At 39.7% G+C, this 24605-nt stretch overlaps 3 protein-coding genes and 1 long non-coding RNA gene across 4 annotated transcripts; 2 read left to right on the top strand and 2 right to left on the bottom strand.

Annotated features, from left to right (window-relative positions):
- Positions 1 to 44: 44 nt before the first annotated feature.
- On the top strand, positions 45 to 13588 carry LOC103513398 (rho guanine nucleotide exchange factor 10-like; the record flags this gene model as incomplete). The annotated part of the gene is made up of 12 exons (XM_026826602.1): positions 45 to 144; positions 815 to 1013; positions 2205 to 2519; positions 5133 to 5294; positions 6837 to 7037; positions 7929 to 8100; positions 8534 to 8673; positions 9365 to 9582; positions 10862 to 11150; positions 11466 to 11603; positions 12192 to 12445; positions 13148 to 13588. Coding segments are annotated over 12 exons (2489 nt in total), but the record flags the coding sequence as incomplete, so codon positions are not given.
- A 123-nt stretch (positions 13589 to 13711) lies between these two features.
- LOC103513397 (carboxypeptidase D-like) lies at positions 13712 to 16995 on the bottom strand. Its single transcript, XM_008478221.2, has 3 exons — positions 16867 to 16995; positions 14396 to 14562; positions 13712 to 13887 (listed from the first exon to the last, which is right to left on the bottom strand). The coding sequence occupies exons 1-3, from the start codon at positions 16956 to 16958 to the stop codon at positions 13712 to 13714; spliced, it is 435 nt and encodes a 144-aa protein (XP_008476443.1). The 5' UTR covers positions 16959 to 16995.
- Positions 16996 to 17240: 245 nt separating this feature from the next.
- On the bottom strand, positions 17241 to 19669 carry LOC103513396 (carboxypeptidase N catalytic chain-like). Its single transcript, XM_008478220.1, has 4 exons — positions 19621 to 19669; positions 18877 to 18964; positions 18024 to 18118; positions 17241 to 17254 (listed from the first exon to the last, which is right to left on the bottom strand). Exons 1-4 carry the CDS (start codon positions 19667 to 19669, stop codon positions 17241 to 17243), a joined length of 246 nt encoding a protein of 81 aa, XP_008476442.1.
- Positions 19670 to 23503: 3834 nt separating this feature from the next.
- On the top strand, positions 23504 to 24375 carry LOC113469130. Its single transcript, XR_003392644.1, has 2 exons — positions 23504 to 23602; positions 23779 to 24375. It is a non-coding gene; the product is annotated as an uncharacterized LOC113469130 (long non-coding RNA).
- Positions 24376 to 24605: the final 230 nt, after the last annotated feature.

Genomic DNA, 24605 nt, shown 5'->3' with positions numbered 1-24605 from the left:
TGTGGGTATTAGCCTCACGGTGCCTTTGCCTCGCTTGGAGGGAGTTCCCATCATCAGCGGAAGAGTGAACATTGCCTACCACGCCCATACGGGACCGGTGCGATTCCTTCTGGCACTGCAAGACTCACCTACTGCTCTGAAGAGGTAAGTTGAGAAGTTCCTCAAGCTTGACTTAGTGGTCCCGGGCTCAATCCCAGAGTTTGTGAAGTCAGTTGACTTAGTGGGTCCGGGTTTAATCCCAGAGTTGATTAAATTGTATCCCTATTTCGATTGTAAATAGGTATTTCAGATGGTTTTGTGAGGTCAGTTGACTTAGTGGGTCCGGGTTTAATCCCAGTTGATTAAATTGTATCCCTATTTCGATTGTAAATAGGTATTTTAGATGATTACTTTCTGGTGGTCTTGTGTTGTATCAGCAATTAGTATCAATCTGACAAACAGTGTACCTACTAGAAAACAAGAGGACGGATACGCTATGCCACAGGGCGCATATGCTATCGAGCTTAATTCTGACAAACAGTGTACCTACTAGAAAACAAGAGGACGGATACGCTATGCCACAGGGCGCATATGCTATCGAGCTTAATACTGACAAACAGTGTACCTACTAGAAAACAAGAGGACGGATACGCTATGCCATAGGGCGCATATGCTATCGAGCTTAATATTCGTTCTCCATACTCCGGATGATAAAGAGAAGTCTAGCTACTTCTGGATATTTTAGGGGATTTTCTTCGTCATAAGGTCGAGTATTTTCGGGAAATTCTCCATCACAATATCGATCTTAATTGATGTACTTGTTCTTTGTCCCCAGACTTCCTACCAAAGCTCTGGCCTGTGACATCTATGGCTTGTACGGTGAACTGATGTACATCAAGGATTACGAGACTGAAGCTCCTGGGGGCGCCGGCAAAACAGAACGGGCCCCCTCGCAGTGGTCCCTATCTTCATCGTCTGAATCGGGCTCTGTCATGTCGCGCCGGGAAATGCAAGAAAAGAAGGAGTACACCTTGGTGACCGTATCCAACAGCCGAAACATTTATGTTCCCCACAGGAACAAAAGATTTTGGCTTACGAATCCCGAATCTGCACAATTTATTTAATCTTTCATCACTATCGTCATTTGTGCCATGTCACATCTTCACCGACAAACGATTTGTATCATTAAATTTTGTACTCTAGAAAATTGTGTTATTCGTCAATGGTCTGTTTGTTCGCCTGTGAGGTTCCTGATGCCCTCAATAAAACCTAAAGACATCGTTACTTCAGCACCTTCTTCCGAGTTTATTTAAAGCTTCAACTTTGTTGAAATTAAACATGAAATAATAAATCCCAAAGAGCACGAAATATGTCAACAATATTATATTAAATTCTTCTTCTACTACTCTTTGCTCTTGATATTCACCCAAGTGGCAACACAAATACATTGCTCAAGAACTCTGGTGTCCTATCCAGATTTTGTTTCAAATGCCAAAGATAGCCCGATAACTACATAGTCCGTAGATATGTGAAATACTCGTATCTATACTTAGTTCGGTATACGAGTATACTGTAATACCCGTCATTTGTGCCGGGGCGGACCAAATCACATCAGGATTAAGGTTAAACGAGCATTTTCCTATTACCAGTACCCGGGTCAATCTCGGATTGAACTGAATCCCGAAATAATCCGCACTGGTAAACCTCAACCTTGGTGTTTCGACATTTCGTTAAATTTTTCTTAGGAAGTAACTACTCGTATGTATATCTTATGTCCTATTTAATCACCTTTAGGATCCAAGAAACCAGATGGGTATTAAACCCCGGTAACACTGGACCCCTAATTCCCACCCTAAGGCCAGCCACACACTACCAGGTAGACCTGACAGGTACACCTGATCAGTTCACCTGATAAATTATACCTGTTACCTGATGAGTACACGCACTATCAGGTAGACCTGACAGGTACACTTGATCAGTTCACCTGATAAAAAGGCCAGCCACACACTACCAGGTAGACCTGACAGGTACACCTGATCAGTTCACCTGATAAATTATACCTGTTACCTGATGAGTACACACACTATCAGGTAGACCTGACAGGTACACTTGATCAGTTCACCTGATAAGGTATAACTGATGAACACACACACTATACCTGACAGTTACGGCTAAAAAGATCCGCCTGTCAGGTCTACCTGATAGTGTGTGGCTAACCTATAACCCGACTTCTGTTTTCTCTCCAGGACCTCCTGAACCACACGGGCCATGGTCATCCAGACCGAATGTCCCTCCAGCTAGCTCTCACCCAGTTGGAATCTCTGGCAGAGCTACTGAACGAGCGAAAACGAGAGGCAGAACAAACCCAGGCATTCAAAGATATCCTCAAGTCAATCTCAGGCAAACTCAGCACACGCCCTCTGGCGGATGTACATCGCGTTCTGTTGAGACAAGATGACGTCACTCAGCTGGTAAGTGCCTTGGTAGCTCGGTCGTCTAGTAAGCTGGAGGGCGCAGGTTTGAATTTTAGCGGAGACGTATAATTTTACCATCTTACTTTAGGTTTACACATAATTATGTGACTGACTCTATGTTGCTTTCTATGACTTTTGATTTCAAATTTTGGACTTTAATTGTGTGTCTGTCTGCGCTCACGCAAAAGCCAACATTCATTTCAACATTGAGTTATACTCGTCCCGAGAGTTCATTATTTTAGAGAAAACTCAGGAACACCATAAATGAGTATACTTACATGAGCACGAAGCAAGTAGATATATATACAAGATCTAATCATCTTATTATTACTATTATCAGCTGCTATGGTTGTTCTATAAATTCTTATTGGAAGCATTATCCAGATCATAAAGTTCGCTATATACATATTTGACTACTTCTGTTTCTGCTCTTGTATTGTTGCTTCCATGATAATTCCTGATGCTAACTATTTTGCATAATGCTTCAATGAACGCTTTTCCATCTTTTTTCCTCGTGATAATTGAATTCGTTATCTTTGAACATTCTTCTCTCTCTCCCCCCCCTCTCTCTCTCTCCCTCTCCCTCCCTTCGAGTAGCTGTTGGAAACAAGTACCTATTATCTCTATCCAGTTCTCCTCTTCCTCTCCCAATATTTTTCTTTAATTCTATTCAGTCTTATTTCTTCATATAACTCCTCTATCTTCTTTCATTTAGCTCCCTTTTCCTCTTCCTCGGATCTTTCTTTAACTTACCCTTTTACCTCTGTTTGATGTACTATTCAAAATTATTCATTTGTTTGTTATCCTCCTTTATGCATTGAGTAAATAATTTAGATTGAGCTGCTGTTGAACTCTCTAACTATGTTCACTCTTCCGTTAGTTCAGTTGTATTTGCTTCATTATATCGTCTCAATAGATCTCTTGTGTTTGAATCTAGTGAGACACTGTTACTTTACATAAAATGAACCCTTAGAGGACCATCAGTTTTCTTGGACTCACCCGTAACCCCTAAATTTACTTGGGTCATTTTTTCGACTTTCCTGGCATCACTGTTGATGGATTCCAAGAGTATTGTGCTGCCCCACTAAGAGCCCAACACTGGCACGAAATGCGGCATCATAATGTAGATCAAAGCAAGGGATGAAGAGAAATAGGAGTAAATTTACTTGGGTCATTTTTTCGACTTTCCTGGCATCACTGTTGATGGATTCCAAGAGTATTGTGCTGCCCCACTAAGAGCCCAACAATCCCAACATGCACTGGCACGAAATGCGGCATCATAATGTAGATCAAAGCAAGGGATGAAGAGAAATAGGAGAAATTTGATTGGTGTAGGAATCTTCGAAGGTCACGTGAAATAAAAGATCTCAATATAAACAAACATGAGTGCCATAGATGGCAACATTGTCCGCGCCTGAGATAACACCGTTAGGTTCTCAACAAGAAGATTTCTGGAACAAATCCACTGGTTAATGGTAATAGAAAGGGTAAAACAGATGTACACCCCTGATACGGGGATTTGCCTGAGGGCCATGTGGCCTTTTTAAGGCATGTGCCATCAAAACACTAACTTGATATATCATTGATATGATAAGGTACCTATTGATATCGACGGAGTAGAGAAAGGGTAAAACAGATGTACACCCCTGATACGGGGATTTGCCAGAGGGCCATGTGGCCTTTTTAAGGCATGTGCCATCAAAACACTTGATATATCATTGATATGATAAGGTACCTATTGATATCGACGGAGTAGGTACTGCCCACCATCTGTTAGAAGGAATTTGCTGTATCAGTTAGATCTCTTCTTTTTATTCTTGAACGTATAGTTAATATAGTTATAGTTAGTAGTTATCTATTTCTTTAGCCCTTCGTCCTTAACATACGAGTGCGCCTTATCACAACCGTTTTATATGTACCATGCAGTTGATATAATCTTTCCCATATATCATCATTATCGTTTGCCTCTATATCTTTGTTCATTGGCAACTTTGGTTTACACGTTTAAACTGGCATTGCCGACAGTCTGATGACCTTGGGTGTTGAGATCGATCTGACTGATAGATTTCTGTTTCTGAGAAAGGAATAATGTTCCTTATTCTACATAACATGTTCAATAACTTTTATGAATTCAATTTGATTTTTCCTAGAAACGAAGTACCTACGTAAGGTGTCTTGATCTGTTAACTTTTTGTGACTTTATAAGACTCCCAAAAATGATGCCTTTAATGGCCATGTGGCTTAAGGCATGTGCCATCAAAACACTAACTTGATATATCATTGATATGATAAGGTACCTATTGATATCGACGGAGTAGGTACTGTCCACCATCTGTTAGAAGGAATTTGCTGTATCAGTTAGATCCCTTCTTTTTATTCTTGAACGTATAGTTATAGTAGTTATCTATTTCTCTAGCCCTTCGTCCTTAACATACGAGTGCGCCTTATCACAACCGTTTTATATGTACCATGCAGTTGATAATCTTTCCCATACTCATCTTTCATACTACAATATTCCCGTGAAATATGTTGAAACCACTTGAGTTTTCGTACAGATTTCAGTTTATTGAACAATTAAACGCTCGTACAATAGGTTTTTCTTTGTTGAAAAGACAGAATTGTGCTTTTTGTTGGTATTATCTCAACTGAAACTTGATTGTATTTTTTACCCTTTCTTAGGTGGAAGAGGAGACCAACTTTGGAAGCCGAAGACTCCTGCCCCCCTCTCTACCTCCCCCACCTCCCCATCTCAGCACTCAAGAGCTGAAAAGTCGTCACATTGTGGCCGCCATAGTCCAATCTGAAAACTCTTACCTGGCAACATTGCATAGGCTTGTTAATGTAAGTATTAGTAATTTATTATTCTATAAATTCATACAGGCATACGTAAGTAGGCACTTAGCAGAATATGAGAAGGTTTTGATGAAGGATGAATGTTCCCTTATGGTATACACTGAAAACTCTTACCTGGCAACATTGCATAGGCTTGTTAATGTAAGTATTAGTAATTTATTATTCTATAAATTCATACAGGCATACGTAGGCACTTAGCAGAATATGAGAAGGTTTTGATGAATGATGAATGTTCCCTTATGGTATACCTAATGTATAACAATATTAATTTGTATTATTATGTGCCATGTCACTCATACTATCTCGTACTTCTAATTGAAACCACTTGAGTTTTCGTACAGATTTCAGTTTATTGAACAATTAAACGCTCGTACAATAGGTTTTTCTTTGTTGAAAAGACAGAGTTGTGCTTTTTGTTGGTATTATAAAAAAAAAAAAAATATTTCTAGATGGATTTTGTGAAAGAGCACCCCTCTTTCACTAGAAATCAAGATAACACTTCAGACTTCTATCCAACTACTTGATCGAGCTGTTAGATTTCAACAAGAAATAATCGACCCCCCTAGAAGTTATTTAGAAATATCTAGTGTTGAGATAGCAACTACTTTAACTGTAATAATATCGTTGATAATGCCACTCGTCACATTGTGGCCGCCATAGTCCAATCTGAAAACTCTTACCTGGCAACATTGCATAGGCTTGTTAATGTAAGTATTAGTAATTTAGTGTTCTATAAATTCATACAGGCATACGTAAGCACTTAGCAGAATATGAGAAGGTTTTGATGAAGGATGAATGCTCCCTTATGGTATACCTAATGTATAACAATATTAATTTGTATTTTTATGTGCCATGTCACTCATACTATCTCGTACTTCTAATGAAACTGGCAGAGGATTAAATAAAAACAAAGTTATCATTTTCTTAAGAAAAAAAGAAAGAAAAGGAAAAGATAGCATACAAGAAAATGAAGAAGAAGAAGAAGGAGGAGGGAAAGCTTCGTTCGTACTAACCTACAGGAGAGAAAAGGTAGAGGTGTAGGTAGGTTGGTAGATAGATATGTACGAGGTCGGTAGGTACACAATTAGGAAGAGAAATAGGTACAGGTAGGTTCAAATAGGTAAGAAATAATGAGAGAGGAGAAGATGGGTATCTTGGTGGATGGGTAGGTGGGTAGGTAGGTAATGACTTTCTGTTGAGTGTAGGTAAGTAGGTTTTTTTTTTTAGTCACTTGAAAAACTCCGTTTTCAAGTTATATGTATAATTAGCCAATTAAGTAGGTACTAACCGGGTCCATGCTATTTATCTTTAGACTTGTTGCTGCCAACTTTTATTAAATCTGGATTCATTTTCAGAGTAAATTTTAACTTTTTTTTAGGTCAAATAAGTAAATACCTGGTGCTGACCATCCCCTCGTCTGAATTTAATGAATATTTTTCAAACTATGCTGTCGAGATCCTGGGGATTTGAGTAGTTTGACACCTAGTTGCAAAGCATTTTTGTTCTAATCCCTCTCTATTGTCTTCGCAGGTTATGGAAAACATGGCCTCTCCTACTCTAAGTCGTCTTCTTCACCCCATTCCCTCCTCTACTGCCAGCAATAATATTGACACCAGCGCGCCTAGTGAGAGAACGGACAAGCTGTGTCAGGATATTAGCAACTTAATGCACGACTACGAACTTGTCAGTCGAATAGCCAAGCTTGTAGGGTCACTCAAACAGGAATATCAGGTGAGTTATGGATTAATTTTTGCTTTTAAATATTGTTTAAGGTCAGCCACGGGTTGTTTTTACTGTGAACCTTGTTTGGCCATCTTTCTTGAAAGGTGATTATAAAAACTCATACTACTTAGGTACTGAGATTTTTCCGCCCTGTACTGTTTTCAGCTGTGTCAGGATATTAGCAACTTAATGCACGACTACGAACTTGTCAGTCGAATAGCCAAGCTTGTAGGGTCACTCAAACAGGAATACCAGGTGAGTTATGGGTTAATTTTTGCTTTTAAATATTGTTTAAGGTCAGCCACGGGTTGGTTTTTTACTGTGAACCTTGTTTGGCCATCTTTCTTGAAAGGTGATAATAAAAACTCATACTACTTAGGTACTAAGATTTTTTCCGCCCTGTACTGTTTTTGACCCTAGAATCGGCTCCCCTCAAATAATACATGATTTATCATGATTTGGGCCCCGATGGTCCTTCTCAGGGTTTCTCTTTTCTGAGCCGATTCCACTCTTCACTGGGCTACTAGTACGGCTAAAATTAAATCCTCACCTTGTTCCTAGGGTCACTCAAACAGGAATACCAGGTGAGTTATGGGTTAATTTTTGCTTTTAAATATTGTTTAAGGTCAGCCACGGGTTGGTTTTTACTGTGAACCTTGTTTGGCCATCTTTCTTGAAAGGTGATAATAAAAACTCATACTATACTTAGGTACTAAGATTTTTTCCGCCCTGTACTGTTTTCGACCCTAGAATCGGCTCCCCTCAAATAATACATGATTTATCATGATTTGGGCCACTATGGTCCTTCTCAGGGTTTCTCTTTTCTGAACCGATTCTACTCTTCACTGGGCTACTAGTACGGCTAAAATTAAATTCTCACCTTGTTCTTTCTTCCCGCAGGATCTCAATTCGGACAGTGTACGTAACGTGCTCAGTTCTATCCAGTGTGAAATTCAACGTAAGGACGAACAAATGTCTTGGGTAGACTCGTGCTGTCTGCAGCTGCGATTGGACAAAACCGTGTTCGCCTTTCAAATGGATAGTCCGGAGGCGAGAAAAGAATGGACGACGGGTGAGTTAGAAGTCAACGTGTTGAAATCATGTAATGTTTGGAATTCAACGTGTTGAAAATTTGAAATCTACTGAATGGTCAGGAGAAGAAAATTGAACAGAATGTATTAGTTCCCAGTTTTCAGTAAAGAGCTAGAGGACTGCCAATGATGGTCTTCTAAATAGAAAAGGTCGAATCGTATAATACTTTTTGCAGTCAACCGAGGCCATTGATTATTGAAATCATGTAATGTTTGGAATTCAACGTGTTGAAAATTTGAAATCTACTGAATGGTCAGGAGAAGAAAATTGAACAGAATGTATTGGTTCCCAGTTTTCAGTAAAGAGCTAGAGGACTGCCAATAATGGTCTTCTAAATAGAGAAGGTCGAATCGTATAATACTTTTTGCAGTCAAACGAGGCCATTGATTGATTAAATTTTTGTTTCGTTTCAGAACTAAGACTGGCCAGACTAGCTCTGGACCCTAACAACTATCCTGCCTGGGAAGTACCCGAGTCTGAAAACCGGCCTTCCAATAAGATGCCCCTGTTTGTAGCCTCTCATCCTCTGACTGTACCGCACCAGAAAGCTGAGGTAAGAAATCCTGGTGTTCATACATAAAAAGCCCAATCTGAGGCTTAGGTGTAGGGGCAAACAGTCCTAGAGGATGGGTTAAGCTTCTACGAATCCTGGTTTCATTTATGTTCATGCTAGCAGCTTGAACCATATAGAATAACAAGAATCAATCATATAGGAAAATTTCCGTCTGAGGTCAAGTGGTTTTACTTGAAGCTAGATAACGTTCCTGGACCTCTATCTTCTTCTCATAATGTGCTTGAAGTAGTGCAAAAGTGGTTCCAAGGTACAAGCCTCTACTTTCATACGATTTAGTTGGCGTTCGAAGAACAAACGCAAAGTCGCAAACGTTTGCCTTGATATCTTAGGTTAGCCACTCACTATCAGGTAGACATGGCAGACGGACCTTTTCAGCCGGAGGTCTACCTGATAGTGTGTGTGCTCATCAGTTATCAGGTATACCTGATGGTGAGTTTCTGACCTTTCTCTTTACATGGTGCTGTTTTACAGGTGGTATGTTGCAAACACTAATGAACCGGGGGGGGATGCTCCAAATTTTTGGAGCCTGGCCTATGGTAAAGGAGAAGAATGAAGCTCGAGGGAGGAGGCTCTTTTCCCCCTAAATATTATGGCCCTGGTTGGCCTTCGAAGAACAAACGCAAAGTCTCAAACGTTTTCCTTCATCTCTTTACATGGCGCTGTTTTCCAGGTGGTATGCGGCTGCTTCTACACGTCCCCGTGTGCGAAGCAATCCTTCCTGTGGGTGTGCATGCTAGACGGGGATACGGCAGGCAGTGTAGTCTCCGTTATCCAGACGGGCGGCGGCATGAAGCCCGTGGCCAGTATAGCACTGCCGGGTGTGGAAGTGACGGCGCTCGAGTACGTGCGATCTTCCCACACCGTGTGGATGGGGACTAACTCTGCCAGGTAAGTTATGAATCAACTGATGATAACCATTGGTAACAACTGCTACATTAGACGTGTGTGGTCTGTGTCGTAGCATGCCCATCCCGTAGTATGTTCCTCATCAGATGGCCCATAAAAGACGGAATACTTCCAATTTATGTGCTGGGTAGGGAGATTTTTGTCCGATGCCTAATATATAACAGTAATAAAATAACCATGAAGTTCAAATTTTCAGTGACTTATACATTTTTTCGGGGCCATTGCGGCGTTGAGTTTCGGGGTTGGCATATACACCAGTGTCAATTCTATGTATTAGTGCTCTCCTGTGAGATTACCTAAATATGATTTGTGTAGGTACATATATTATGTAGACTCATTGCATTTATGTAATTGACGCTAAGAAAGGCTCTAGCGGACATACGGGTAGATTGAGAAGAAGATTAAATAGGTTCACAGACTACTATTTTGTGTCTCAGCTTTATAACCAAATCCGTATTGAATATTGATCTTTGATAACCATTGGTAACAACTGCTACATTAGACGTGTGTGGTCTGTGTCGTAGCATGCCCATCCCGTAGTATGTTCCTCATCAGATGGGCCATAAAAGACGGAATACTTCCAATTTAAGTGCTGGGTAGGGAGATTTTTGTCCGATGGCTAATAACAGTAATAAAATAACCATGAAGTTCAAATTTTCAGTGACTTTTACATTTTTTCGGGGCCCTTGCGACATCCCGTAGTATGTTCCTCATCAGATGGGCCATAAAAGACGGAATACTTCCAATTTAAGTGCTGGGTAGGGAGATTTTTGTCCGATGCCTAATAACAGTAATAAAATAACCATGAAGTTCAAATTTTCAGTGACTTTTACATTTTTTCGGGGCCCCTGCGGCGTTGAGTTTCGGGGTTGGCATTCTACGTATTAGTGATGCTCTCCTGTGAGATTACCTAAATATGATTTATGTAGGTACATATATTATGTAGACACATTGTATTTATGTAATTGACGCTAAGAAAGGCTCTAGCGGACATACGGGTAGATTGAGAAGAGGATTAAATAGGTTCACAGACTACTATTTTGTGTCTCAGCTTTATAACCAAATCCGTATTGAATATTGATCTCGATTTTCCGTAGGATCCTCATCTATTCTGCCTCGGATCTCACTCAGCCGTACGAAGTGTCCTCGCTGCCTCTACCTCAACACTCTACCGTAGTCACCCTCAAGCAACACTGTGATAACGTATTCGTAGCCCTGGACACCGGGTCCCTACTGCTCTACAGGCGCCGATTTTCCGTAGGATCCTCATCTATTCTGCCTCGGATCTCACTCAGCCGTACGAAGTGTCCTCGCTGCCTCTACCTCAACACTCTACTGTAGTCACCCTCAAGCAACACTGTGATAACGTATTCGTAGCCCTGGACACCGGGTCCCTACTGCTCTACAGGCGATGCAACGCGGGGCAAGAACCCGAAGTGATCAGTCTGGGAGAGGACCCGGTATCTTGTCTCCTGCCTATTAATCTGTCCATGTATGCGGCCTGTGGAAAACATATATCTGTTTTGAATGCTATTACTGGAGAACTTCAGGTGAGCTTTTTTTTATGCCTTTTGCAACCCTTTCAACTACCATAAATAGACTCTTGAGTGGGAAGTAACTACTAGGCGAGGTTAACGCCGGAGGCGTTTTCTATTACCTAACCCTTAGAGCTCTATTATTATGTGGTCAAATTCTCAAATAAATTAAGATAAAATTCCATGCCTCGGCTGGGATCGAACCCACGTGCTCCTGTTTACCAGGCGAGCGTCTTGACCACTACATCACCAAGGCAGGTAGGTATTTATTTGTCTTTCTGTTTTTCTTACTCGTCAAACAATTAACTGTTTTTGTTTCCTGTGTTACAGAAGAGTTTTACAATCCAGCGGGAGCATGTAGGAGGTAATGTGAGTTTCATGGCGCACTCTGGTGTCGGACTTTGGCTCTCCCTGACCAATTCCACCACCATCTGTCTGTACCACACGGAGACTTTCAAACATCTACAGGTAAGACAATCGGTGACATGACGTCGATAAATAAATATCCAAGTTTAGACACTAGACATAGACACTCTAGACCAGGGGTGACCACTAAGGCACTCTGGTGTCGGACTTTGGCTCTCCCTGACCAATTCCACCACCATCTGTCTGTACCACACGGAGACTTTCAAACATCTACAGGTAGGTGACATGACGTCGATAAATAAATATCCAAGTTTAGACACTAGACATAGACACTCTAGACCAGGGGTGACCACTAAGCTTTATCTTCGGGAACCGCAATCCCATAAAGCCGAATCGGGACAAGCCACGCCACAGGCGAAATTTAAAAAAAAAAAAAAAATCTACAATCTTCAGAATTTAAATTCTAATCTTCAGCTCCGGACGAGATATTTTTGAACAAGTGTGAACCATGATTAGAGAGCCGCACAAGATCCTCTCGCAAGCCACGTTATGGCCACCCCTGCTTTAGACAGTAAGAAAAAGTATAGTTTAAGATGTCAGTATTCCCTACAACACCGCTAAATGATCTAACAACAAATTGACTCGTTACACCAACAAATTTAAAACGCCCTGTCCTATTTCTGTCCTCAGGATATCAACGTGGCCTCCAACGTAGGTCGAATGTTAGGAGGGGACAGCCACCCTCCAGTGTGTGTCACTGCACTCATGGCCTGCAAAGGTCTCCTCTGGGTGGGCACAGATGTGGGTATTAGCCTCACGGTGCCTTTGCCTCGCTTGGAGGGAGTTCCCATCATTAGTGGCAGAGTGAACATTGCCTATCATGCCCATACGGGACCGGTGCGATTCCTTCTGGCACTGCAAGACTCACCTACTGCTCTGAAGAGGTAAGTTGAGAAGTTCAAGCTTGACTTAGTGGTCCCGGGCTCAATCCCAGAGTTTGTGAGGTCAGTTGACTTAGTGTGAACATTGCCTACCACGCCCATACGGGACCGGTGCGATTCCTTCTGGCACTGCAAGACTCACCTACTGCTCTGAAGAGGTAAGTTGGGAAGTTCCTCAAGCTTGACTTATTGGTCCCGGGCTCAATCCTAGAGTTTGTGAGTCTAATTATATCAGACAGTAAGTGGGAGAGAAGTACGTAAATTCTTATAACACGAAGAGATAAAAGGAAGCGCAAAAATGATTCATGCAGTTCAATTAACTAAAGCCGTCTCTATGGCTACGAATGTGTTAAAGTAGGTAGGTACTTTAAGGTAATTTATTTTGTTATTAGTATTTAAATTGTATCCCTATTTCGATTGTAAATAGGTATTTCAGATGGTTACTTTCTGGTGGTCTTGTGTTGTATCAGCAACTAGTATCAACAAACAGTGTACCTACTAGAAAACAAGAGGACGGATACGCTATGCCACAGGGCGCATATGCTATCGAGCTTAATATTCGTTCTCCATACTTCAGATGATAAAGAGAAGTCTAGCTACTTCTGGATATTTTAGTGGATTTTCTTCGTCATAAGGTCGAGTATTTTCAAGAAATTCTCCATCACAATATCGATCTTAATTGATGTACTTGTTCTTTGTCCCCAGACTTCCTACCAAAGCTCTGGCCTGTGACATCTATGGCCTGTACGGTGAACTGATGTACATAAAGGATTACGAAACAGAAGTTCCCGGGGGTGCCGGCAAAACGGAACGGGCCCCCTCGCAGTGGTCCCTGTCTTCATCGTCTGAATCGGGCTCTGTCATGTCGCGCCGGGAAATGCAAGAAAAGAAGGAGTACACCTTGGTGACCGTACTGGGAGGTCAGGGCTACGTCAACTATCAGCAGCCGTGCTGTACACGCTCCGATGGAACCCCGCATCTTATTGTATGGGAACTCAAGTTGTGAAGATGCCACGATGCCAGTGATCCGTGTCTTGAGAAGTGCAGATGTGGAAATCCTCTGTGGTTTCAAAGAAAAATCCGGTCCGATTTCCGAAAGGGATAGTGTTTACAAGCTACAGGCCAGGAATATAACAAAACTCTAAAGCCAGCAGAGGTATGGAACTTTATCCTCAATATAATTTGAGAATTTGACCACAGTAATAGTAGTGGCCTACTGCTAGAGTAAGTAAAAGTAAAGTAAGTCCTATGCGAGCAGGATAAACAATTCTATTCCATTCTACCTTTCACTCCCAAATGAGTCTGCTCCATGAAAGCCAGAAGAGCTTCCTTGTTGTCCTTCCAGAATTTGGGCATTTGAGAAGCGCGAGGAAACTTGCAACAGGACAATTCAAAGGTCACTTCAAAACAGTTCGAGTAGACATAGTTGAAGTCTTGCATGCCACCTGAAAAATAAACAAATCAACTTGATAATCTATGTACTAAAATAAAAGTTAATTCTACCTTTCACTCCCAAATGAGTCTGCTCCATGAAAGCCAGAAGAGCTTCCTTGTTGTCCTTCCAGAATTTGGGCATTTGAGAAGCACGAGGAAATTTGCAACAGGACAATTCAAAGGTCACTTCAAAACAATTCGAGTAGACATAGTTGAAGTCTTGCATGCCACCTGAAAAATAAAAAAATCAACTTGATAATCTATGTACTAAAATAAAATGGACATTGCTTAGAATTCTGAGATTTTAAGTAGATATCTTTAATCCTTAGGGTTAGGGATCAGGCCGATCAGGGAACCCAAATATAAAGTTGGGAGGAAAAAATTACTCAGGTCTGTTATGACAAGCTACTTTTTGTCCTCTTTTTTTGAAGGTATGTAACAGGGTAAGTAAGTACATAAAAGGATTACAATTCGTAACTTTCTATCAAAATTTCAAGGTTTTGTTAGAGAAAAACGTACCTTTGACATCATACCAGTAAGCCCCATTGGTGATACCATTAGGGAAGTGGTCATCACAGTTTGTACCAGTTTTCATGACGGGGTTTCCATTAGCATAGGTTTGAGCAAGATGCTTAAACATTTCATTATCCGGTGATTTGCTTTCCACACAGCAAGTGTTGTGATTCCTGGAAGGTGAAATAGTAATGTGACAACCTCTTAAATAATGTGATCTAAGCACACGGTAGCGCCAGGCCAAGTTCTGGCCTCAGCACGTCCTGAAAGGTGAAATAGTAATGTGACAACCTCTTTAATAATGTGATCCAGGCACACGGTAGCACCAGGCCAAGTTCTGGCCTCAGCACATCAAAGGTTGTTCTCTTCTCTCACTGGAGGAATCAAATTGATCAGGGAAGTTTCTATTGAGATCAACACCATTGGCATTATTTCTGCCAACAAATCTGGCCAGAGAGTTGCAGCTTCCCTCCTGGAAAAGAAGGTTGATGACATTTCTTTATTTAATCAAACATACAGTAGTTTCTCTTTATCTAATCAAACTAACATATGGTAGCCAATTGCTTTTGCAATCACAATATTTAAACATGTTTGAGAAGAAGGAGAAGAAGAAGAAAGAGGAGAAGGAGGAGGAGGAGAAGAAGAAGAAGATAGAGGAGAAGAACGGGAAGAAGAAGAAGAAGGAGGAGGAGGAGAAGGAGAAGAAGATAGAGGAGAAAAACGGGAAGAAGAAGAAGGAGAAGAAGAAGAAGAAAGAAGAGAAGGAGGAGGAGGAGAAGAAGAAGATAGAGGAGAACGGGAAGAAGAAGGAGAAGAAGAAGAAGAAAGAGGAGATATGAGTATTAATACCCTTGGGTGCGTGTTATGAGTGTAGACCCGAGGGTAAGGCCGGCCACTCACTATCAGGTAGACCTGACAGGTATGTACGCCTGAACCCACTTGTGAATTTCATCCGATTTTTTTCCCGAATGTCCTGTAAGCAATGTAATTTAAATGAAAGTGTTCCCACTACACAAGAGTCACAAGACATGATTTTTTCCCGACCAAGTGGGAGCGGGCTCTTAGTCTTACCTTGTATCTCATAGTGGTTGGAGTCGGAGTTGTAGTTGTAGTTGTCTGAAATAAAATCATATCTACCATTATGCTAAGAAGGTCAAGTCACAACAAATACACTTGGCCTGTTAGCAACATAGGTATAGGTAGGTAGGTATCTTTTAATTGAACATCCAAGGATCCAAGACCGGTCAACCTCTACCAGGGTTGCTAGATGCCAGATGAGATTTGAAAAATACCTCCATCACGTACGAAAAACCCCTATTCATGTTTTTTTTTTTTATTTTTTTTTTGTAAACTCACCTTTTTATTCTTCTGAACTTTCCACGCATTTCCTGACGGTGGTTTCTTCAACTTATCTCTGTCACATATTTTGCCTCCATTCTTCAAGGGTGGCTTTTTGGTGACTGGTTTCTTCTGCAAATAAGAATATTTTTTGATTTTTTTTTATTTAATTATTTTATTGATATTTTATTATAGTGTGCAAATTGCTGATTTTACTCTGTAGGCAACAGGTTATCTTCTAGTTTTTTGTCCCCTATATGGGAGTATGGGCCCTTAAATGAGTGATGTCTACAGTAAAATTACCTAATTAAACTACCAGTACTCACCTCAAAAAACTCACTCTGAGTCTTAGGTTTAGGGGCAAACAGCCCTAAAAGTTGGATTAAGCTTAGACAGAAATAGGACAGGGCGTTTTAAATTTGTTGGTGTAACGAGTCAATTTGTTGTTAGATCATTTAGCGGTGTTGTAGGGAATACTGGCATCTTAAACTATACTTTTTCTTACTGTCTAGAGCAGGGGTGGCCATAACGTGGCTTGCGAGAGGATCTTGTGCGGCTCTCTCTAATCATGGTTCACATTTGTTCAAAAATTTCTCGTCCGGAGCTGAAGATTAGAATTTAAATTCTGAAGATTGTAGATTTGTCCCCTATATGGGAGTATGGGCCCTTAAATGAGTGATGTCTACAGTAAAATTACCTAATTAAACTACCAGTACTCACCTCAAAAAGCTCACTCTGAGTCTTAGGTCTAGGGGCAAACAGCCCTAAAAGTTGGATTAAGCTTATACCTACCTACTCACCTTCTTATTGGGCCTTGGTTTTTCAGCTTTCCATTCTGCCTTGGCTAGATGTGCACCATCTTCATATTCCTCATTATCACCTATTGGTACTTCTCTCTCCTCCAGATTCACATCTATTTCCATTCTGCCTTGGCTAGATGTGCACCATCTTCATATTCCTCATTATCACCTATTGGTACTTCTCTCTCCTCCAGATTCACATCTGGATCTGCCTCATATTTGGAACTCACTGGACCAATGTCTTCATTTGAGTTGTTTCCAGAGTGACTCTTATGTCCACTGGGCGGGTGTGTGTTATCAATGTCAGAGTCAAGGTCAAGGAGTAGACAATCAACTTACTTTGAGTCATCAAAAGGATAACTGGCAACAATAGCTCCTCCATGCAAGTTACCAGAGAGAACAAAAGGGTTGTTTTTGATGAAGGATATCATAGCCAAAGTTTCTGGCTCCAACTTTTTCACATTCAAAGGTTGTCACTGGACCAATGTCTTCATTTGAGTTGTTTCCAGAGTGACTCTTATGTCCACTGGGCGGGTGTGTGTTATCAATGTCAGAGTCAAGATTGGATTTAACTTCAAAGGTAAGATGTTCAGAAGTGATATTATTTATGCCCCTCTCTGTGATGCCTTTGGGAATCTGTAAAGCAATCAGATTTTTTTTTTTTTATCAATAGCCCATTTAAACTGTGAGCATGGTTTTATATTGGAACCACTTTAGGGGGGAGCATCTTTAATTTCGAAAAATAAGGGCCACCCTAATTGTATTAACCTGATAGACTTACGCAAAATATTGGAGAAAATAATATCCAACTACAAAAGAAAACACTCACAGAAAACTTGACCCACATCACTGGTCAAACCGTAATAAAATAATAAATAGGTCAAATAAAAGCAAAAAGTGATCAAAATTAAAATTAAAAATATAAATAAAATAAAAATAATAATAAATAAAATAAAACACTTTCTTCAAATTGTTTAATATTTGTGGACTTTGTAATGGGCACAGAAGAAAGAGGTGACTACAAGACCACATTACCTTTTGGTGATGGTTACATTTCTTCATACGTAAAGTAAGATGAGAAATCTTCTGCTACCATTACAAGAATGGCAGCCTGTTTGCACCAAATATGTCTCGGGCGACATATAAAGTACCATTAGGACGGTAATGCTCTTCATGAGTAATGCTGTAATGACTTGCCAGTCATCTAAAATTAATAGGTAAAAGTGTCTAATCCTAGTTCGCCCAGTACCTAATGAGCTAAGTACGTAGCTACATATCTGTCTCTTTGAAAGGTAAGTACTTATGTATGTACCTAGTACATACCTACTTGCAATCATAAATAATTAGGCACCTATACAAAGTATTTTTTTTTTTTTAAAAAAAAGGTACCTAGTAAATGTACTAGCGCTCATAAGAGGTTTGATAGAGGGAACTATAACTGCCAAGGTCCAAATTTCCGGAGTTCGAGCCCCATGAAAACCAAAATGGTGACCTACCTGCTACGGTGGCGACAGGTTTAAGCTGGAAGTCTAATCTGGTTGGATTCATAGTTTCATTACCGACGGTAACCTGCTTGATAGAGCTTTCAAATCTGAAATAAAAAACAACATATTTTAAGTAGGTAATTATGTATTTACCTATGCAAAGTGTTACTAAGAAAAGAAAAAAGTTTCAATCAATTATGATGAGAGAAAATGCCACAATAGATAGCTAAGCATGATGAGAGAAAATGCCACAATAGATAGCTTGGTGCCTTGGAGGGTAGCGCGTCTATCTTAAAGCGCTAGGTCGGGGGTTCAATAAGGTTCGTTATCTAAAGGACTGGCTTTTTCCCATTCTATCTCTGTAAGACCTTCATTGTTACAGTTCCCTCAGGGCCGGGTCCACAAAGTGAGTTCAAACTCGGTTTGAGCAATCAGATTGTTTAATCCGAGAGTTAAACTTAAACCTAGTTTAAACTCATTTTTTAGACCCAGCCATCAATTAAACATTTTTAAAAATCGAACCTGTACAAACACTAAACACGGTTGATTGACATTTAGAATTTAGAGAGGTGGGTGCCCCGTGGGTATTAATTATATAAATAGTTAAGTAATTAACTTGTTCTGGTTCTTCTAGGTTTTAAATATCACAAAATTCACACGAATTACACGAAAAACACGAAATAGCGAAATACCTACATCAACTTTTCTCAACAGCAACAGCATAACCATTCAAGGAGGTAAGAAACAACAGATTTTGATGTGAATGTCTGAAAAATGAAGCCAAACAGCTGATCGAACCTCAATGTAATACACTTTTATTTTACTGACTTTTTAGAACATTGTTGGGTAACCAACTAACCAAAACCCAGCAGCAGTGGCGATAATATTGTAATTGCCAGGAAGCAGGAGTCTCCAATATTCACCTCGCACTGTGCCTATGATAGGATGAGGGACTAACCAAAATGAACACTCACCTTTTTTGATCCAGTTTTGTTTTTTGGTGTGTATAAAACTTTTTATTTTTACCAAAACACCTTGATCAAATCGTTAAATTTTAGATTTTTATCTACATAAAATGGCTACCACTTGAAAAAATAGGGCACGGATTTCGACTCTTTCTTCTATCCAGTGGCTGTTGACCTCCTTGTGCCTGTGTTTCTATCAAACCCCTGAATATATTTGATTAGGCAATGTGCCATGAATTTTGAGAAATTTTCAAAAGTCGATTACACGTTGGATCTGGAGGTTGGCTGTTCGAGTCCAAGTCAAGTCCTGTTTGTCCTACCTCTGTCGTGTAGTGGTCAAGACGCTCGCCTGTTAAACAGGAGAGCATGGGTTCAATCCCAGCAGAGGTATGGAACTTTATCCTCAATATAATTTGAGAATTTGACCACAGTAATAGTAGTGGCCTACTGCTAGAGTAAGTAAAAGTGAAGTAAGTCCTATGCGAGTAGGATAAACAATTCTATTCTTTTATTTTTACCAAAACACCTTGATCAAATCGTTAAATTTTAGATTTTTATCTACATAAAATGGCTACCACTTGAAAAAATAAGGGCACTTGGATTCGACTCTTTCTTCTATCCAGTGGCTGCTGACCTCCTTGTGCCTGTGTTTCTATCAAACCCCTGAATATATTTGAGTAGGCAATGTGCCATGAATTTTGAGAAATTTTCAAAAGTTGATTACAACCAAAAAAATATATCGATATATATCGATATATCGACGAAAAATATATCGATATATATCGGTTTTCGATATATCGCAACATCCCTATTGTGCCTGTGTTTCTATCAAACCCCTGAATATATTTGAGTAGGCAATGTGCCATGAATTTTGAGAAATTTTCAAAAGTTGATTACAACGGTTTTTTCTGAGCCTGAGCATGGAAGAAGTAAAAATGAAATGCCCGGAAAACTTGTGGACTTCTGGAGTACTATTTTTGACCTAGTAGGTAAGTGTGTATATGGAGGAAGAGTGGCCACAGAGCACAGATTACTTTCAGTTAAAACTTTTAGGCCCCCCTGAATACAGCCTTGGTTATGTTTGTACATAGGCTATGTACAATATGTACATGTGTAGGTACATACCGGCCCATAAACAGCATCGTTTAATTGAAGCATATTTCTACCTGTAATTACCTATGGTGTGAACTTTCAACTTGAGTAGGTACCTACTTGAGTGTGGATCGTAAATGATCAGAGAATAGAAGTAGAAATAAAAGGGTGGGGGAGAAAGAAGAGAGGATGAGAAGGTGAAGGGGAGGAAGAAGAAGGGAAAGGAGGTGGAGAGAGGAGGAGAAGAGGAAGAAGGAGGAGAATCGGATGATAGTGGAGGATGATAAAAAGGAGGAGGAAGAATAGAAGAAATAGGAGATAGAGAAGGGGAAGACGGTGGAGAGAGAAGAAGAAGAAGAAGAAGAAGAAAAAGCTAGATGAGAAGGAGGAGGAGGAGAAGTGTTTGTGGCATGTCACAATTTTTCACAAACAAAATCCTAGTGGGAAATGTTCTATGAACGCGGAATAATAACGTGATTTCTGTGACCCCTCCCTCTCTCCCATTCTGTTTTTCCCCCATTTTCTCAAGGTTTCCTTTTTATCTTTGATTCGTTTTCGGTGTGTACCTATTTTCTTCCCCAGCACGAATTTTCGCAACTTTATTTCCGCCTCCCAAGGGAAAAACGTAAGAAGGAATCCTATATTCTAGTAATTTCGTAGATACCTACATAGGTACATACGAGTTTACCTACCTATTGTACTAGAATTTTCGACCACTCTATTACTGAAAGGGATGGTGTTGTACTTTACAGCCGAATACGGCAGACACTTAATAAGTTAATACTTTAGAGTTTTGTTATATTCCTGGCCTGTAGCTTGTAAACACTACACTCTATTACTGAAAGGGATGGTGTTGTACTTTACAGCCGAATACGGCAGACACTTAATAAGTTAATACTTTAGAGTTTTGTTATATTTTTGGCCTGTAGCTTGTAAACACTATCCCTTTCGGAAATCGGACCGAATTTTTCTTTGAAACCACAGAGGATTTCCACATATGCACTTCCTGCTACTTAGGTTCCTAATCTAATTGTGAATTTATTTCTTACATTTTCAAATGGTACCTATTTTATTATCACATAAATTTATTATCACTTCAAACATGTTTAAATATTGTGATTGCAAAAGCAATTGGCTACCGTATGTTAGTTTGATTAGATAAAGAGAAACTACTGTATGTTTGATTAGATAAAGAAATGTCATCAACCTTCTTTTCCAGGAGGGAAGCTGCAACTCTCTGGCCAGATTTGTCGGCAGAAATAATGCCAATGGTGTTGATCTCAATAGAAACTTCCCTGATCAATTTGATTCCTCCAGTGAGAGAAGAGAACAACCTTTGAATGTGAAAAAGTTGGAGCCAGAAACTTTGGCTATGATATCCTTCATCAAAAACAACCCTTTTGTTCTCTCTGGTAACTTGCATGGAGGAGCTATTGTTGCCAGTTATCCTTTTGATGACTCAAAGTAAGTTGGTTGTCTACTTAGATGTCTAGGTATGCAAAATTAATTATTAGAGTATACCTTCTTTTTTTTTTTTTTTTAAGAAGAGAAACTATACTGAGAGTCTGGACGATTGGTAGGAACCCTCATGGCTAGATGACGAGTCCTAGTGTGTGGGTGTGTGAAAATGGTGAACCATCTTCACAAACCCACACCAGGCTCCCGCCATATTATGGTGCACTCACTGCTCACTCTCGGCCCTACTCCCTACTTCCTAGCCCTACCAGTGCCTACCAACCAAAACCTCCAATGCGTCAGACCACACAGTATAGGATTATAGGATACAGATCATCCCGGAAATACACGTGTATTGCTTCAGGAGAATTAGGTACCTATGTGCCTACCAACCAAAACCTCCAATGCGTCAGACCACACAGTATAGGAAACAGATCATCCCGGAAATACGCGTGTATTGCTTCAGGAGAATTAGGTACCTACCTACTTGATACTCACTGTTTCATTCCCCAGGGAGCAGTGATAGCATTCCAGCCCGTCTATCAAATAGTGAGGAACAAGCTTAGCATCGGATTCATCTCTACGTTCTTCCCCTATTTGACGGGACAGCAAGTGGTTGGGCCCGTGTATGGCACGCTTCCCCTGTTTGCTAGACCTAGAGTTGGACCCACCGTGATATCCAGCTTATTCGGGGGACATTTATCTGAAAAAACGAAGATGAAAAATTAGCTTTTGATATTGTTTTATGGCCGGGTCTACAAAGAGAGTTTTGGACCCAGTCATTAGTTATCTACCTCCACACATGTCCAAAAGTGTTAATAAATAAATGATTTATCTACCCACCTAACAATCTTTAAAATACTTACCTACCTACCCATTTTATTAGCCCCTAGGTAGGTGTCTATGTCTAGTGTCACATACACAAAAAGGCCCCTCTGAGGCTTAGGTGTTGGGGCAATCGCCCTAAGGGATGGGTCTACATACATAGGTATTTATGTTCAATTCTTGCGGAACTTAAAATGTGTTCAGCGATTTTGGAGGTCGCTTGAGCTACACCTATCAGTTCATCACTTCTATAATAGCCCTTTTTCAGAGTGAGTTCTACAAAAGTTTCAACTGAAAGTAATCTGTGCTCTGTGGTTCAGCGATTTTGGAGGTCGCTTGAGCTACACCTATCAGTTCATCACTTCTATAATAGCCCTTTTTCAGAGTGAGTTCTACAAAAGTTTTAACTGAAAGTAATCTGTGCTCTGTGGTCACTCTTCCTCCATATACACACTTACCTACTAGGTCAAAAATAGTACTCCAGCTAAATGATTTATCTACCCACCTAACAATCTTTAAAATACTTACCTACCTACCCATTTTATTAGCCCCTAGGTAGGTGTCTATGTCTAGTCAAAAAATTAGCTTTTGATATTGTTTTATGGCCGGGTCTACAAAGAGAGTTTTGGACCCAGTCATTAGTTATCTACCTCCACGCATGTCCAAAAGTGTTAATAAATAAATGATTTATCTACCCACCTAACAATCTTTAAAATACTTACCTAGGTACCCATTTTATTAGCCCCTAGGTAGGTGTCTATTTCTAGTGTCACATATACAACAAGCGACCAGACGTATCTATAACTTTAACTAAAATAACTTCAACTCGCTACTTAGGAATAATGATTGACCAACACTTACTCTAAAGTATTAACTTATTAAGTGTCTGCCGTATTCGGCTGTAAAGTACAACACCATCCCTTTCAGTAATAGAGTACTGCTCTTTTATCTAAATACCTGTAAGGACTTTGCTTTGGCCTGTAAACTCAATGTTGTAGTGCCTTTATAATACTTGTCTGTGCATTTATATTAGAAGTAAACGCTAAACTGTTAATGTCTCGCGAAATAAATTATTTAGGTAAACACTAAACACAGTTACATATCTACATAAATATTTGCAATTGCGATGGCGAGATTGGTAAATTGCCTGTAAACTCAATGTTGTAGTGCCTTTATAATACTTGTCTGTGCATTTATATTAGAAGTAAACGCTAAACTGTTAATGTCTCGCGACCGAGGTAATAAATTATTTAGGTAAACACTAAACACAGTTACATACATATTTATCTACATAAATATTTGCAATTGCGATGGCAAGATTGGTAAATCTTAACAGGATAATAAAATTTGTCGACCAGAATAGCCCGTTAAGGGTTTTTCTATCCAAATTATATGGCTTTAATAGTACGTCATTTCAAACAATTATTTAGGTAAACACTAAACACAGTTACATAATATATCTACATATATTTGCAATTGCGATGGCGAGATTGGTAAATCTTAACAGGATAATAAAATTTGGCGACCAGAATAGCCCGTTAAGGGTTTTTCTATCCAAATTATATGGCTTTAATAGTACGTAATTTCAAACAACCCTAGGTAGATTAATTTACCTACTTACTACCGAAATTAGGGGGAACTTGGTTCTCCAATTATTCTCCCAACAGGAGAACAAGTTGCATTATTGTCTTTTATTATTTTGTGATCTCTAATTTATTCTTCAGTGCCTTATTATAGTATAAATTTTTCGTGTATTTGTAAATTGCCGTTTTTATATAGATGTAACCTTGTGTACATATTTCACCCTCTCTGTACACTCCCCTTCCATGTTGGTAATGCTTTTTATTACCGCCTTTGCTTTTAATTAGATGAATGTTTTTTTAGTCTTATAAAGAATTCACAGTACAGTTTTCTTGTTCATATACAATGTACATAGAATGCATATAGACGTATCCCGTGTAACCACCTTTTACATTTTTAAAAAACGAAAAAATAAAACAAAAGACATTTTAATATTTTAAACGCAACCCTCTTGTTTAGTATTTTCTTTGTTTCTGAAGCATATAGCTAAGTAGGTACCTAAACAAGAAAACACACGAGGAAAAAATCTCTATTTATATGAGTTGGTAAGTAAGTATACAGGTACGTAAGGAAAGGAGAGCATATTTCACCCTCTCTGTACACTCCCCTTCCATGTTGGTAATGCTTTTTATTACCGCCTTTGCTTTTAATTAGATGAATGTTTTTTTTAGTCTTA

The sequence above is a fragment of the Diaphorina citri genome, unplaced genomic scaffold (assembly GCF_000475195.1).
Source record: "Diaphorina citri unplaced genomic scaffold, Diaci psyllid genome assembly version 1.1 scaffold966, whole genome shotgun sequence".
In the NCBI taxonomy this organism is placed as follows: Eukaryota; Metazoa; Arthropoda; class Insecta; order Hemiptera; family Psyllidae; genus Diaphorina; species Diaphorina citri.
This window is presented reverse-complemented; position numbering and strand designations above follow the sequence as displayed.

Bases quoted from the DNA above. Each gene is read 5' to 3' on its own strand.
- LOC103513397 (XM_008478221.2), bottom strand. From the start codon at position 16,958: ATGATATCCTTCATCAAAAACAACCCTTTTGTTCTCTCTGGTAACTTG. The intron at 14,563-16,866 runs GTAAGTTGATTG...TTCACCTTCCAG, and splicing joins TATCCTTTTGATGACTCAAA to GAATCACAACACTTGCTGTG. The intron at 13,888-14,395 runs GTACGTTTTTCT...TTTATTTTTCAG, and splicing joins TTACTGGTATGATGTCAAAG to GTGGCATGCAAGACTTCAAC.
- LOC103513396 (XM_008478220.1), bottom strand. From the start codon at position 19,669: ATGGCACATTGCCTACTCAAATATATTCAGGGGTTTGATAGAAACACA. The intron at 18,965-19,620 runs GCACAAGGAGGT...CATTTTGGTTAG, and splicing joins GGGGTTTGATAGAAACACAG to TCCCTCATCCTATCATAGGC. The intron at 18,119-18,876 runs GTTTTGGTTAGT...TTTTTATTTCAG, and splicing joins ATTATCGCCACTGCTGCTGG to ATTTGAAAGCTCTATCAAGC.